Source organism: Spea bombifrons, chromosome 4 (genome assembly GCF_027358695.1).
Source record: "Spea bombifrons isolate aSpeBom1 chromosome 4, aSpeBom1.2.pri, whole genome shotgun sequence".
NCBI classification, from domain to species: Eukaryota; Metazoa; Chordata; class Amphibia; order Anura; family Pelobatidae; genus Spea; species Spea bombifrons.
This window is the reverse complement of record NC_071090.1, coordinates 31,270,067-31,284,304: the sequence shown is the minus strand read 5'-3', so window position 1 is coordinate 31,284,304 and position 14,238 is coordinate 31,270,067. Positions and strand designations below refer to the sequence as shown.

General features: G+C 41.5%; 1 protein-coding gene across 1 annotated transcript in view; it reads left to right on the top strand.

The window, feature by feature from the left end:
- Window positions 1-14,238, top strand: part of SH3PXD2B (SH3 and PX domains 2B) — a 66,675-nt gene that overhangs the window by 39,327 nt on the left and 13,110 nt on the right. Inside the window, exon 5 of the mRNA XM_053464706.1 lies at window positions 8,147-8,238. Coding sequence (XP_053320681.1) covers window positions 8,147-8,238 — 92 coding nt within the window. The remainder of the gene's footprint in view (window positions 1-8,146; window positions 8,239-14,238) is intronic.

Here is a 14,238-nt window from a genome sequence, read left to right as displayed (position 1 = left end):
CTACATGAGTAAGGCTGACGGTAGGATACTCACAGTATTACTATCGGTAGTATTTACAATAACATTTAGAAAAATATGGGGGTGACCTTTTGTATTTAAAAAAAAAAATGATCTTTTTGTACGATTTGTATGTATGAAGAATATTTGGAATGGGCCTGTAAACCTTAATTACATTTTCAGCCATGGCCTTTAATATTATGTGAAGTCGTATAGTGAATGGGTTTGAGGTGACCCTGCCAAAGAATACATAGTTTGCATTCTATGCAGTTTTCTTTCTAGTCTAGCATTCCTTGTTTGTTTTCTTTTAGTATATCCAGTCTGTGTTGTAAATTGCCATGTACGGGATAGCAATAAATCTTTGCAGATTTCCTCTTAAGACCACTCTTCCAGGAATCTAAGTAGCAGGTATTTTATGACTGATTTATATCAAGTTATTCAATTTGAACATTGTGTGCTCAGACTATAAACCGATGAACAGAGGTGCTCAACATCTCTAAGGGAAAGCTCAGATTTGGTTAATTGGGCCTTATGCACTAGTTTAAAGCATATGCTTTTGTGGTGTGTAATATCTTTTAATAAAGCCCAATTTGGACCAAAGCCTGAGATCTTCTGCAAGCCCAGCGAACCCCAGACTCAATATTACAGTGGCGCAAAACAGATTTGGCAGAGAGCTCGCAGTGCTCACAATGCAATGCTGAGTAAAATATTTCTCAACAAGCAATGCATTGAATTAGTATGGAAATGCTCCACCCAGGGTGTTAATGCTCTTTCTGTAACCAAGCCAAGGGAGACAACCCCCCCCCTAATCAACTGCCATGTGAGAGAGGTTGAGGACATGAGAGCTCAGGGTTTTCTTATGATGCCAAAATAGGGTTTGCAAGGTTCCAAAAAGATCTGGGGTAAAACACAAAAGAAATCATGTGCTGTGTTTTATGTAGCACGTCAACATTTTTACCTACGTTTTCTGCAAATCCTTGCTGTATACTGTATATCTATGTGGTAATACCGTATTTGCTCGATTATAAGACGACCCTGATTATAAGACGACCCCCCAAAATCTGAATATTAACTTAGGAAAAAAAGAAAAAGCCTGAATATAAGACGACCCTAAAGGAAAAAAGTTTACCAGTAAATGTTAATTCATGTAAACTATTTTTTTTAATAAAAGCTATGATTGAGAAAAATATTTTTTTTGTTTTTATTTCCTTGTATTTTCCAACCTGCCCCCAGTTACGCACATCTGCCCCCAGGCTTGCCACACCAATATGGCACTGTGGCCCATGATATGCCTTTTAACCCTCTATATGCCACTGTGCCCCATGGTATGCCTTTTGACCCCCTATGTGCCACTCTGCCTCCAGAAATGCCTTATACCCCTATATCCCATTCTGGCATTTAGGGGGTTAAAATGCATATTATGGGGCAGAGTGGCATATAGGGAGGTATAAGGCATTCCAGGAGGCAGAGTGGCATTAAGGGAGTTAAAAGGCATTATATAGAGCACTCTGCCTCCAGAAATGCCTTATACCCCTATATGCCACTCTGGCATTTAGGGGGTTAAAAGGCATATTATGGGGCAGAGTGGCATATAGGGAGGTATAAGGCATTTCAGGAGGCAGAGTGCTCTATTAAATGCCCCCTTAACGCCACTCTGCCTCCTGAAATGCCTTATACCTCCCTATATGCCACTCTGCCCCATAATATGCCTTTTAACCCCCTAAGTGCCAGAGTGGCATATAGGGGTGTAAGGCATTCCAGAAATGCCCTACACACACACACACACACACACACACACACACACACACACACACACACACACTTACTTACCGGTGCTTCCAATTTCCTGCTGTATTGCCGGGGCAGCGGGTTGACGTCTCATTCCGCGGCAGCCGGGAGGAGGTGGAGTTGGCAGCGGGGGTTTGTATGCGTCCGTCGCAAATACCTTCCCCGGCTGTCAGCGATCAGGAACTCTGGAACTCTGATCTCTGACAGTCGGGGAAGGTATTTGCGACGGACGCATACAAACCCCCGCTGCCAACTTCACCTCCGGAAGCACCGGTAAGTGCGTGCGTGCGGGGGGGGGGGGGCGACGATAGGAGGATCCAGGTCCCCTGCAGCGGTGCGGGGGATCTGGATCTTAGTCTCCTAATCAGACCTCTATTTGAGGTCTGATTAGAAGACGACCCCGATTATAAGACGAGGGGTATTTTTCAGAGCATTTGCTCTGAAAAAAACCTCGTCTTATAATCGAGCAAATACGGTAGCTAGCTAAAATAAAAGCATAATAAATATTCCCTAGTCGCTTTATACCTTTGAACTTGCTTGCATGATTTTGGCCTCATCATATCAAAGTGGTGCCACTTGTAAGTGTATAAAAGTACCCAGGGGTTCGAGTCTCTGCAGCATCTTGTGCTGCTGCAAGGTGGGCAGTGACATATGCCCCCACTCTATCACCAGACACAGTCTGTTCATAGATATGGGTTGAGGTTCTCTGACTTTTGATGAAAAACTATATATTCACATTCTGTTCTGTAAATCTACTTTATTCAATGTTGCATGCAGTAAATCCCTCTTTTTACAAGAGAAACACAGATGTTATTCCATTTACCACCAACACTTTCTCTATCCGACTCATCTCATGTCTGTCATCTGAAGCCTATTTTGCTGTGAACACTTCCTACTCGACATCCTCCAAACCCACCCCAGAGAATTGTAATAGTTACTTGAGAATAGAGGAAAGTATTTATATCTGTGACTGGCGAATTGTCCCTTCCAATGCTGAGGAAGCTGGTAATCCACTGCACCTCATAACCAAAAGTTAAGAGAAACGTGCCTCCTCCTGAAAGTGTCATTTCAAGGTGCTCATTGGAACTTCTGGATAGTGATGTAATATCAAGAGATGGCTAACCAGGGCCTTTCCTGGTCTTTGTCAGAAGAAATTGTGCATTTTAAAGGCTGATTAAAAGTTTCACACAAATCATTTGTACAATACACACTTACCTTTTCACACAGTTGACTCACGATTGACTCAGTTTGAACCCATGGACACTTGGAACGTTCAAGACACAGTGTGAGGTGCACAAAGGCTGCAATTTACACCAAATGGGTAGCAGCATTTTGACAAGAGGGTGATGGTGGAATAATTGCTTACAGTGTTGGTAACCCTGTCTCGGCATAGTGTAAAACATGCCTAGTATGAGAGGACCCTGCGCGTTGATAAAATCTTCACATTCAGTGCTCCCCTTACTAGTGAGTCTGAAAATGGAAATAAAAAAATAAATCCGCTGTAAGCTTTAATGCTTGGTCAATAGGTCTGTAGAGGAAAGATAAACCAGCTTGCTGCGGTGTGAAAAGTCTTTGGATCAAGGAGGGTATTGTTGTACGGGGCTGGTGTGACATTTCAGCTGCTGTGAGCAACTACCTTTTTAAAATGTTTCACATCATAACCCGCAGCAACAGAACGGGTCAAGATTATTCATTCCTGCTGCGGTTTTCAGTTCAGACCCATAGTATGCATTCTTTGATCGAGTAGCTTAGTAACACAGGAACCAACAAAGAAGTTTGGTTTGTTTTAACAATACCGTCCCTAAATAGGTTGTCTCTGGCAACCATTAACGTAGATGCTGTGTGAAGATTCCTTCCTAAATTGAGGAAACAGGACATTTCTTTATAGAGATCCCAGTCAGTGGTGTTGTTGGCAGCACAGAAAACTCTTCATTCAGTAAATATATATTCTTTTTCTACATCACATTTCGTTTAGTAAAAGCCTTTGTAGTTTCAATATTGACAGCAGTGAGAATAATATGAAACAAGGCCCACAGGCACCAAATAAGAACCTTACCGGTGGCTTCGGGATTATATTTTATTTAAGAGATAGTGTGTTCCACAACAAGACTTGAGAAGGAGATAGTGGAGATCTTGGTTTTTGGAAAGAAAGATGACATACAGTAGTCATGGAAACCATACGATATAGTAGCCTGTCTGCAGGAAGTAGGTATATTGTATGTTCACAGGGTTTGCCATGTGTGGTTTATTATCGTTGGTGTTGGGCAGGCCAATATAATAATATGAGCATGAGTGGAGTAGTACAGGAAATGGCTCTGTGATCTGAGTCTGCCAGTCACACGGTAAAGGGCCAGGAAAGTTATACAAACTATGCAGTGTTTTTGAATGCGAATAGTCTTATTAAAGAGTCAAACGAAATGGTTAGAAAAGTCACTAAAAATGAAATGCATTGGGAACATATACTCTGCCAAAAATGAAAAGCAGCAGGAAGAAGCCCTCTGCCATCGTGTTAGACAAATTGCAAATGATGATATAAAATGAAATAGGAAGTTTATAAATGATGACATAAAATGAAATGGGAAGTGTTATGCCATCACGTTATTAGTAGACTTGGGCACCAGGGGGCTCTTCGTGTTCGTCTTCGTGCTCGTCTTCGGCAAAAAAAAAACTTCGTATTCCGCGAATATTCGCCTGGTCCTGTCTTCTCTTCGGGCGAATATTCGCGGACATTCTTCGTGCTCGGGTTTTCTTCGTTTTCCCCGGTTAAGGGGTTAAAACGGAGTTAAAGCCGCTCTGGCGCCAGGAGTTTAAATGTCCGTATGAGCAACTCTATTGGTCGTCAGCAGGGGGCTCGTCTGCCATTGGTTGATGGCAGACGAGCCCCCTGCTGGCGACCAATAGGGTCGCTCGTACAGACTGTTATACTCCTGGTGCCGTAATTGTTCGGCAGATCCCGCTGGTCTCCCTGTTCTATCATTTATTAACTGATAGAACAGGGAGACCAGCGGGATCTGCTGGGTAAGTTGCAGCATTGGGATTTTAAAAGTCTGCACGAGCGACTCTGTTGGTCGCTCGTGCAGACTTTTAAAACCCCAATGCTACAATTTACCCGGCACATCCCACTGGTCTCCCTCCCTGTTCAATTAATTAAATGTCCGTACGAGCGACCAATAAAGTCGCTCGTACGGACATTTAACTATCTGAACAGGGAGGGAGACCAGTGGCATCGGCAGGGTAAGTTGCAGCATTGAGGTTTTAAAACCCCAATGCTGCAACTTGCCCTGCCGATGCCACTGGTCTTTAACTAATTGAACAGGGAGGGAGACCGATGTCACTGGTCTCCCTCCCTGTTCAATTAGTTAGTCCGTGCGGGGTTAAATGTCCGTACGAGCGACCAATAAAGTCGCTCGTACGGACATTTAACTCTGTACAGGGAGGGAGACCAGTGGCATCGGCAGGGTAAGTTGCAGCTGCAACTTGCCCTGCCGATGCCACTGGTCTTTAACTAATTGAACAGGGAGGGAGACCGATGTCACTGGTCTCCCTCCCTGTTCAATTAGTTAGTCCGTGCGGGGTTAAATGTCCGTACGAGCGACCAATAAAGTCGCTCGTACGGACATTTAACTCTGTACAGGGAGGGAGACCAGTGGCATCGGCAGGGTAAGTTGCAGCTGCAACTTGCCCTGCCGATGCCACTGGTCTTTAACTAATTGAACAGGGAGGGAGACCGATGCCACTGGTCTCCCTCCCTGTTCAATTAGTTAGTCCGTGTCGGGTTAAATGTCCGTACGAGCGACCAATAAAGTCGCTCGTACGGACATTTAACTAATTGAACAGGGAGGGAGACCAGTGGCATCGGCACTGCCGATGCCACTGGTCTCCCTCCCTGTTCAATTAGTTAGGGGTTAACTTTTTTAAAGGGTTAAGGGGCCGTGCAAGTGAGCCTATTGGTCGCTTGCACGGCCCTTTAACCTATGGATTTCCGCTCCCGTTAACCCCTTCGATGCTGCGTTAGATAACGCAGCATCGAAGGGGTTAACGGGAGCGGAAATCCATAGGTTCGCTGTCAGGGGCTACAAAGACCGTGCGAGTGAGCCTATTGGTCACCTGCAGGGTCTTTCTCTGGCATCAACCAATTGGTTGATGCCAGAGGAGGTCCCTGTAGGCGACCAATAGGCTCATTCGCACTGCCCTGTAACCCGCGACGGCGAACCTGCGGATTTCCACTTCCGGGAACTGCCGCGAAGCCGCGAAGCCAAGACAAGGTAAGATGAAGGGGGGGGAATGGTAGACGAAGACGAAGACAATCACGAAGATCTTCGTGGTGTGTGTCTTCGTCTTCGCCTACGTTTTACCGCCGCCGTCTTCTCTTCGGCGTGTCTTCGGAACGAACACGAAAACGCACTCTTCGTGTTCGTTTCCATGTTCGCCCGAAGACGAATGCACAAGTCTAGTTATTAGTTGTTACTAGTATCTGGGAAATATTTAACTATGAAGGTTGGTAGAATCCAGTGGATCAGTAAGCAGAATGCAGATCTCCACTAACAGCGGTGGAAACCTAAACACTCTCAAAGACAGTCCAATAACGGGATTTTGTGGAATTTTGAAATGAAGGGAAAAGTAACTGTTAAGAATTTGCTATCCCTTCGACCTGCTCTCGGGGAAAAACCATTCAAAAAATAAAGGTGTGATGCTAAAATCATTCATTATGAAGGTCAGAGTAAACCCTTGGAGTTCTTTCATTTCGTGTCATGGCCTTATGCAGGACCAATCTGACCCTTGCCATGCATTCTTGCTTGGGAGAAACTCTCCAGAGTTGGTCCTTCGTAATAAATAATGTGACCGTGTCTAGTAGCAGATCTTCAGTAAACCGATATATTTATGTAGCATGGATTCTTTGGAAAAAGAAAAATAATTTCTGACAATTGAGCCTATTGCAATTCTTGTTACTTTTAGTAGACTATATACTGTTCAAAATTGCATTTTATAAGCAAAGACTTTTCTCTATTTTGAAATGTTTCCTGTTCATATTTCAGCCTTTTTGTCAATCACACAAATACATAGTATCAGTAAGATGACATGTTTAAGGGCATCATCAAAGTATAAAAAGTCTCATCTCACATGCCTGCGTAATATGCTGTACGATAAATCGTATTTTCAAACTATGTTTTATTTCACGGGTTATTTTGCCATGAAAGATAAGCCAATGATGTCCTGACGACACGGGCTGTAAGATTAACTAATTAATTATGTTCATCGTGATTGGGTACAGATTACTGAAATTCCAATCATTCCTTCTCACGATCAATACCTGTTATTTGTACAAAGCGAAATGTAAAAGAACAGCGAGCAGCCGCTTACTCTTCAGGAGGCAAAAAAATAAAACCCTTGAAAATGGTGCCGTATTAAACTTAGGTTGATGGAGTAAAGTATGTTCATTAAATATGTATTAAACCTTCTGAAATCAAAGGTAGTCAGAGGCTAGAAGGTACCGTGAGATGGTGGTTTACAGTAAAAAGTCTGGTTTTTATCCTGAGCCAACTCGGTCCTTAATGAATAAACCCATAGGGGTCCCTGCTTTTCTAAGTCGCTGTAGCTGGTTTTAAATATAATGCAGAAAACTAAAATCATAAGATTCTAATTTGGATTTGAGTATTCTGTCTGCAACGCTTCCTAATACTCCTGTTACACTTCTCGTAGGGACATACAAAGGACCTCATTGTAAGTGGGGTTATTTCTTTTTTTTTTTTACAACTTCATGAGATAAAGTAGCCCACATCCAGCAAATTAACACCGGCCAGTTAGAATTGTTAATTAGTCCAACTGGGAAAGCAGCAAGGTCGGATATATATATATATTATACACCTACACATTTCCTTTCCAGCCAGTGTTTGCTAAAGGGATCGAATGGAAAGCCACATGTGCATTCCTGTAATAGAACAAGTAGAAAAACTCTGCTTTCATGTATTTTTATTCCAGTTCCTTGGAAGTTGCTTATCAGTGCTGGGGGGTCTGCAAGTCCATGCAATCGTGTTGTATTACTGCGATTTAGAGCAATATCTGCTAAGCTTTACTGAATGCCAATAGAACACATGGATTGCCTTATGAGTTTTCCAGGTTGTGGATGTATGAAGCCAAAACTGTAAGTCTCTTGGACTCTCAACGAGCGTAAAAACTTTACCGGATTTAGACAATTAAAAAGACATCCCTGATTTCCGTTTTAAATATTTCACCTTGTTCACTCTGATCTTACAGGGAATATCCCAGTGCTGCAGGGATCCTTATGCTGTTAGACGGTAGTTTATTTCTCAATACGTGGTCTTATTCTTATTAATCGTGTCTTTTCTTTTTTTATGTCTAGGCTCTCATCCGCCTGCCTCCGTACATCTCACAGTGTGATGATGTTCTGCAGTTTTTTGAGGCCAGATTTGAAGACTTTAACCCGCCGAAGGAGTAAGTAGGCCTGCATAAAAGTAAAGCCTAAATGGGATAAGACTTGGGAAATCATCACTTGAAAAATATTTGGGGTTTACGCCAGACTCCAGTAAACGGATGCAATATCAGGTAGCAGCTGCCAAGGCTAACAAATAAGTAGCATCCATTAAAAAAAAGCAGCGAATGCAATTACACATCTGCATTTAGAATATGCAATTCATTTTTGTGTACAAGTTCACGAGGGTGATATGATTGGATTAGAAAAACATTATTAAGAGTGAAAGGATTCCAGTAATGAAACTGGATTTATTTACTTTGGAATACATGTGATTGTATTACAATGTGTTCATATGAGACCCCTGCAGGGTGAAATTTGCCCCCTATGGCAGTTGACGGGAGGTTCCACTTACTGCAGTTAGTGAAGCCATGGTTCATTTTAAGCAAGGATGGTCTTCAAGGTCAGAGCTGAACATGGTGATGATGACCATGAGCACTGCAGAGGCGTTTTGGCAAGGAGTGGTATACATAGTAATTTAAAAGGCATTGATTAATTATTCTTCCTATTGAATCTTAAAGGATTTTTTCCTTCCTTATGAGCAAAATGTGTTTAAAAAGGGTTTTTTTGCCACCATATGGATCAGTGCAATACAACAGATTTGAACTTGATGGTCCATTACACAAACCCCACTGATACCCCATTGCCGCAATGCAACAAAGTTCTTCAGTTCAACAGTTATTCCTCCTAGAGTGGGTCCACACAGAAGGCGCAGTGACCTTGCCATGGAGCCATACCATAGAGATACTTACAAGCCCACTTTTATACAAAACTGTGGAAGATGCTCTTAATGTATTTTGCCAGGTCTTGAGGTAGGGACGGACTGTGTAAATACTGAGACGTATAAACAACTGTGCATTTATAATTTGAACTCTAGTAAAACATTGATACAGGTGGAGGCCTGAGGATTTCGGTCGGAAAAAGGCTTGTTTCACTTGAAGCTTAGGTTTTTATCTTCTGCCTTAGGCACTCATTTATTGGCGTCAGCATCCTATCCCTGCCCCATACTTGTAATGTAACTAAATGCATAAATCCACAGTGCAGCTGTGAAAACATTATAGTGTAATATTCGTGTGTGTTATTTTGGTGCTAGAAAATGCAGAATTGCATGTTTCAGTGATGTGGTATTCAACACACCAGAAGAAGGGAAATTCATTTAACTATTAGATGTGGTTGCTGGTAATCAAGTGACAATTATAAAGCACACGAGATGATTAACAGCCTCGCTGCATGTTATATCTAGTCCTGGTTTGTGTCCAAGTTACAAATTTGAATATTGATCTAACTGGATTATCAGTGATGTATTTACAGGGGAATTTGATATCGGCCTGACCACGGATATCTAGGTTTCCTCCCCAGCAAACACCTTCTATCTCCCCTTTCTGTGGTCTTTTATGGTGGGACACAGTAGATGTGGCTACCTCCATTCCCTTATCATACAGAAGACGAGTGTGAATTACTGTTGGTTTAATAGCTGACTATATATTTTAATATTTCTATATATTATGTATACATTGGTCAGCATTTTAATCCCCACCTCACAGGCCGTGGCAGACCTGGATTGTCTGTAACGGCCTCATCTGGTTTGTGGTTTCATCTGCCTTTTCCAAATTCTGCAAATGTCCCTTTTAGCTACACTGGCTCTTTGAAGCTTGTCCTTCTTTTCTAAATATTTTTAATACCCCAGAAGCGATAACTGTTTAGGAATATTTGGATTAGGTGTCGTTATGCCTTGACGTTTTCATATTACAAATACTTATTCATACGGAAGAAGGTTGAATAGTTATATTTAGACACTGTGCGGAGGACGTTCCAATGTGGTGAAGACTCAAGTCTGCATCACTGGTACAATCCTGTGAGTCAAATGTCCCTAAAAATCTACTCAAACTGCTTTTCAGTTTTAAAGATTCACCATACACCAAACGACAAATAGTTTCAAAAATAATCATTAGTATGATTATCAGGCAATATTATTGTGAAGGGATGTGCTATTTGAGGATTTCCGGATGCATACCACTCTCCCCTCTCTAGGTTTTAGATGTCCAAACCCTACTCCAGAATAACCGTGTAAACATTTCAATATTCTTTTCCTACAGTAGGTATGGTTGTCTCACCGATTAAGCTATACGGTTAACTCATTATTTCAGAAGAAACTCAGTAGGGTTGGCTCTATATATTACATTTGAAATCTGGGAGCTATTTCACAACCTGAATGACTTTATTAGATGGAAAAGAATGCATTTATACATAAAAGTTTTTAATAATAAGTCTAACAAGCACACTGGGAAAAGTCAATTTTACAATGAAGTCTGTTTAAAGTTAAATAGTATCTTAAATTCCCAATAAATAAGGTTTATTTTTTTAATACAACTCTTTGGTGAGCAGGTCCCTGGTGTTCCGCTGCTGGTGGACCAGTGGAGGACACTGTAGGACCCAGGCTAGGTTATCAGGTGTGTTCTCTTTGGGAGGGGAACCTTCGCAAGGGTGTGCAGCTAACTAACGGTGTAGGCAAGAGTAGCTCTATGTGGGGTGGGACAAGCTGGCAGGGTAGAATATGAGTGGGAATGGGCAGAGAGTAGGCTTGGCTGAACAGCATTCCCCAGCCTGGAGAAAGAGGAACGTGACCCAGAGACCCAAGGAAGCAGTGTCTTACCTCAAAGAATCTGTGTTACACCATTAGAGTTTTATGGCATGGTGATGACTTTCAAGGAATCTCCCTGCATTTCACAAATATTCTTTCTATAAGTTTGAGTCTCAAAGCAGAACCTCGCAATCTGACCTTATCCTTCTTGACGCTCAGTGACCAGTGTTTGTTAAGGCAAAGTCAGCTTGGCTTGGATGCTGGTTTTGTCATATGATTAAGGGTATAAGCAAGTAAGCAGCTGCTCCGATGGTAGCTTGTTTTGGCGAGCTCATCACCACGTGGTAGAGAACAGATCTGTTTTCCTACAACCACTAAATTAAGGCTACAGTATATCATTCAGTGTTTGTCCTTGTTTTCATAATAACACAGATGGTCACTATTTGACAAAATGACTTCCTGTGTAGTCACATAAACAACACCAGTCCTCAGATATACTGGCACAGACTACACAGTTCGAAAGGGTTATTTCCCAATCACTGGAGTCATACATCCTGGCTTCCACCCAAGTAGACGGCATTCACTGTTTAAGATCTATTTTGGCCCACATTAAGTTGTTGTTTCCACTGATGTGTTTTGTACTCATATGGGGTTATCACAAGACTGGGTGTTATAAACCGTGAATTTTGCAACAGTTCAGCATTCGCCACGATATGAGAAAGCATAATCTGTGATTATTCTTTTTAATAAGTGCATATTCTAAAGGTGCACTGCTGAACTTAAGAGGATCTGTCTTGTATCCCAAATCCTAAATCATACCCCCCCCCCCATTTCAGGTGTCCAAAACAGAGTCCATAAAAGCTACCCGGGACAGTGGGATCTTGCAGTTCTACGAACAAAATAAACCTTTGTAATTGCGTTTACAAATTTAAATTTCAAAGTATCATATAGACCGTATACTAGAAACTTAAATATTGTGTATGATGGGAGCATCTGTTCTCATTTTGTCAGGATCTACATGATTATGCTTTGTCAATTGATCCTCTCCCCTACTGTTAATTTTGTGATTGTTGTTGAGACAGCCTTTGTAAGGGAGGATGAGAATCCTAGGACAGGAGTAATGCTAGTTGTGTCACACACAGCCACAGAGCTCACCATCCATTGAGGGACTTTTGGACCTCTGCAGTTCTGTTGGCCATAATTTCAATTCCAATTCTAACGTGCAAAATTATTTGCATCGCAATACACACTGACAGATTTTCTAAATATCTCATGATTATTAATGATTTTTTGATGTATATAGTGACATCATAATCACTATCTCCAGGACATCACACTTAGTGCGTCACATAACAATTTGGACTTCAGAAAACAAATGCTGAGGAAGAACCTGCTCTTAAGAGCTAATAGAAGGATTGTACTATGTTTGTAAAGGTTTCAGGCATGCTAGCACACACTGGGCACCACAATCCGAGGCTGGTGACCTTGACGAATGTCTTACCTTTGGGCAGTACTGCTTAAATGCATTATCATGTCCTGCAAAGCAGTAGAAGCATGCCATGCCTATCTTCCTGTCTTTGTTTCATTATCCTGAGTGCACTTAGGTAATGAACTCAGCTATTATAAGGCTGTCTGGAATATTGATTCTATCAGTCAGAGTTTCTCTGTGTATCTCCGTTGAACAGGAGCTGACCTTCCACCTTTCAAAGCTTTCATCATTGACTGAGACATTGCTTACACAGCAATCGGTATTCATGAGAGGTGTAGCCATGTCTTATACCCTCCTCTCATACTGTGATGTTGCCCTCGCTGATCTCCCAGCTCATATCCATGATTTAGTGGGTTTGTTTTTACTTCTCTGGTAGTCATAATATAAAGACTTCTTGCCATAACCCTACCATAACATGAATTCTTGGCACATGTTGAAAATTTCACATCGATGTTAACATTTCACATCTTATAACAAAATGGAATCAGGAATGCTGACTAAACCCGAATGTGACATGTTATGTCTGATGATAAAGCAAGTCTTTTTGGGCATTTGCCAATGGGGCATGACCCTTATTTAGTCCGTTAATATTTAAGTCACATTATTGCTGCAGACAATTTAAAGAGTTTGTATTTTCTTTTAACGTATGCGTGTTTCTGTTTATGGTTTGTGGGACCAAGCCTTGTGTTGGATTTTATGTACTCTACCTACGTGTAGAATTTGACATCATTCGTAGCAATAGCTTTGTAGTAGATGTTAGGATAGATGTATGAATGGGAAAGCTTTCTGGTTTTTATACTAAACACAATCTCATTATTTTTATACTGGTCTTAGTAATAGATATTAATGTAATAGTTTTTTTTTCATGTGAATACGCCTGGTAACTTTATGGTTGCTAACGAGACACACCTCTAAATATTTTTAGTAACCCCTGAAAGTTTCCAAGTCACTTCAATCTGGACTGTGCCTTAATGACTGCTAAAAGTCTGGGTTTGTGTATTTTGATGTACATTTTTTTCACTCCTACATATGCCACACTTCACTTAGAAACATTGGTTCTGCTTTCCAATCCTATCAACTCATCTAGTTTGCCCGTTTTTGTACACTCTACTCCATTTTACTTTGACTACTTTTGTGCCAGCAGACTCGTTGCCTGCGTTTCAACCCCTCTTTGCCTTTTGATACTTATGGAAAGTGAAAACTGGAATCTGATTTATCTTTTATCAACATAAGTGGATCACTTACACCATGAGGGTTGGCCCATTTTATTACTGCAGTGGTCTTTTCTTTAAAAGTCAATTCACGTTTCACTGCGCATGACCCTGAGTGCTCTGTGGTCCCTGTCATCATTCATCGACAGCCTGAATGAGCATATATCTTCAGTGCAATATTCTCATTCATAAAACAACCTTGAGTTTCTCCTTTGGCAAAGTGCCGCTTGAAACCATTTGCATCTGTCTTCATTCCAGGAGTATGAGGGACTCAGAAGGAGCTCTTAACATGTTGCGTGCCAAAGCAAATTTGGATCCATTAACGTAGTGTACATTGTTCAGGAACTTGAGCGAAACTGTTAAATATTTGGTCATTGTTTGTAAAGTTCTGGAGAAACATCTAGCTGCCTTAGTAGATGGGACCTTATTATGGGTGAATGAAAAGTATCCCTGTGATGCATCAAGAAAAGATGCCTGCAGCAAAATATAGGCTTCAATGTCTACATGTAATGTGGCTGTGTGTATTTTCATATTAAATACACAAAAACCAGTAAACTGCTAGAAACGCCTGATATCCCTTTGACGGTGTCCTACACACGGCTTGGATAATGCACTTGTGGCTAGCAGTAGACTTTCTGCTTTGTTCCCTTTTTTCAGTACATTTTATTACCGTAAATGGATA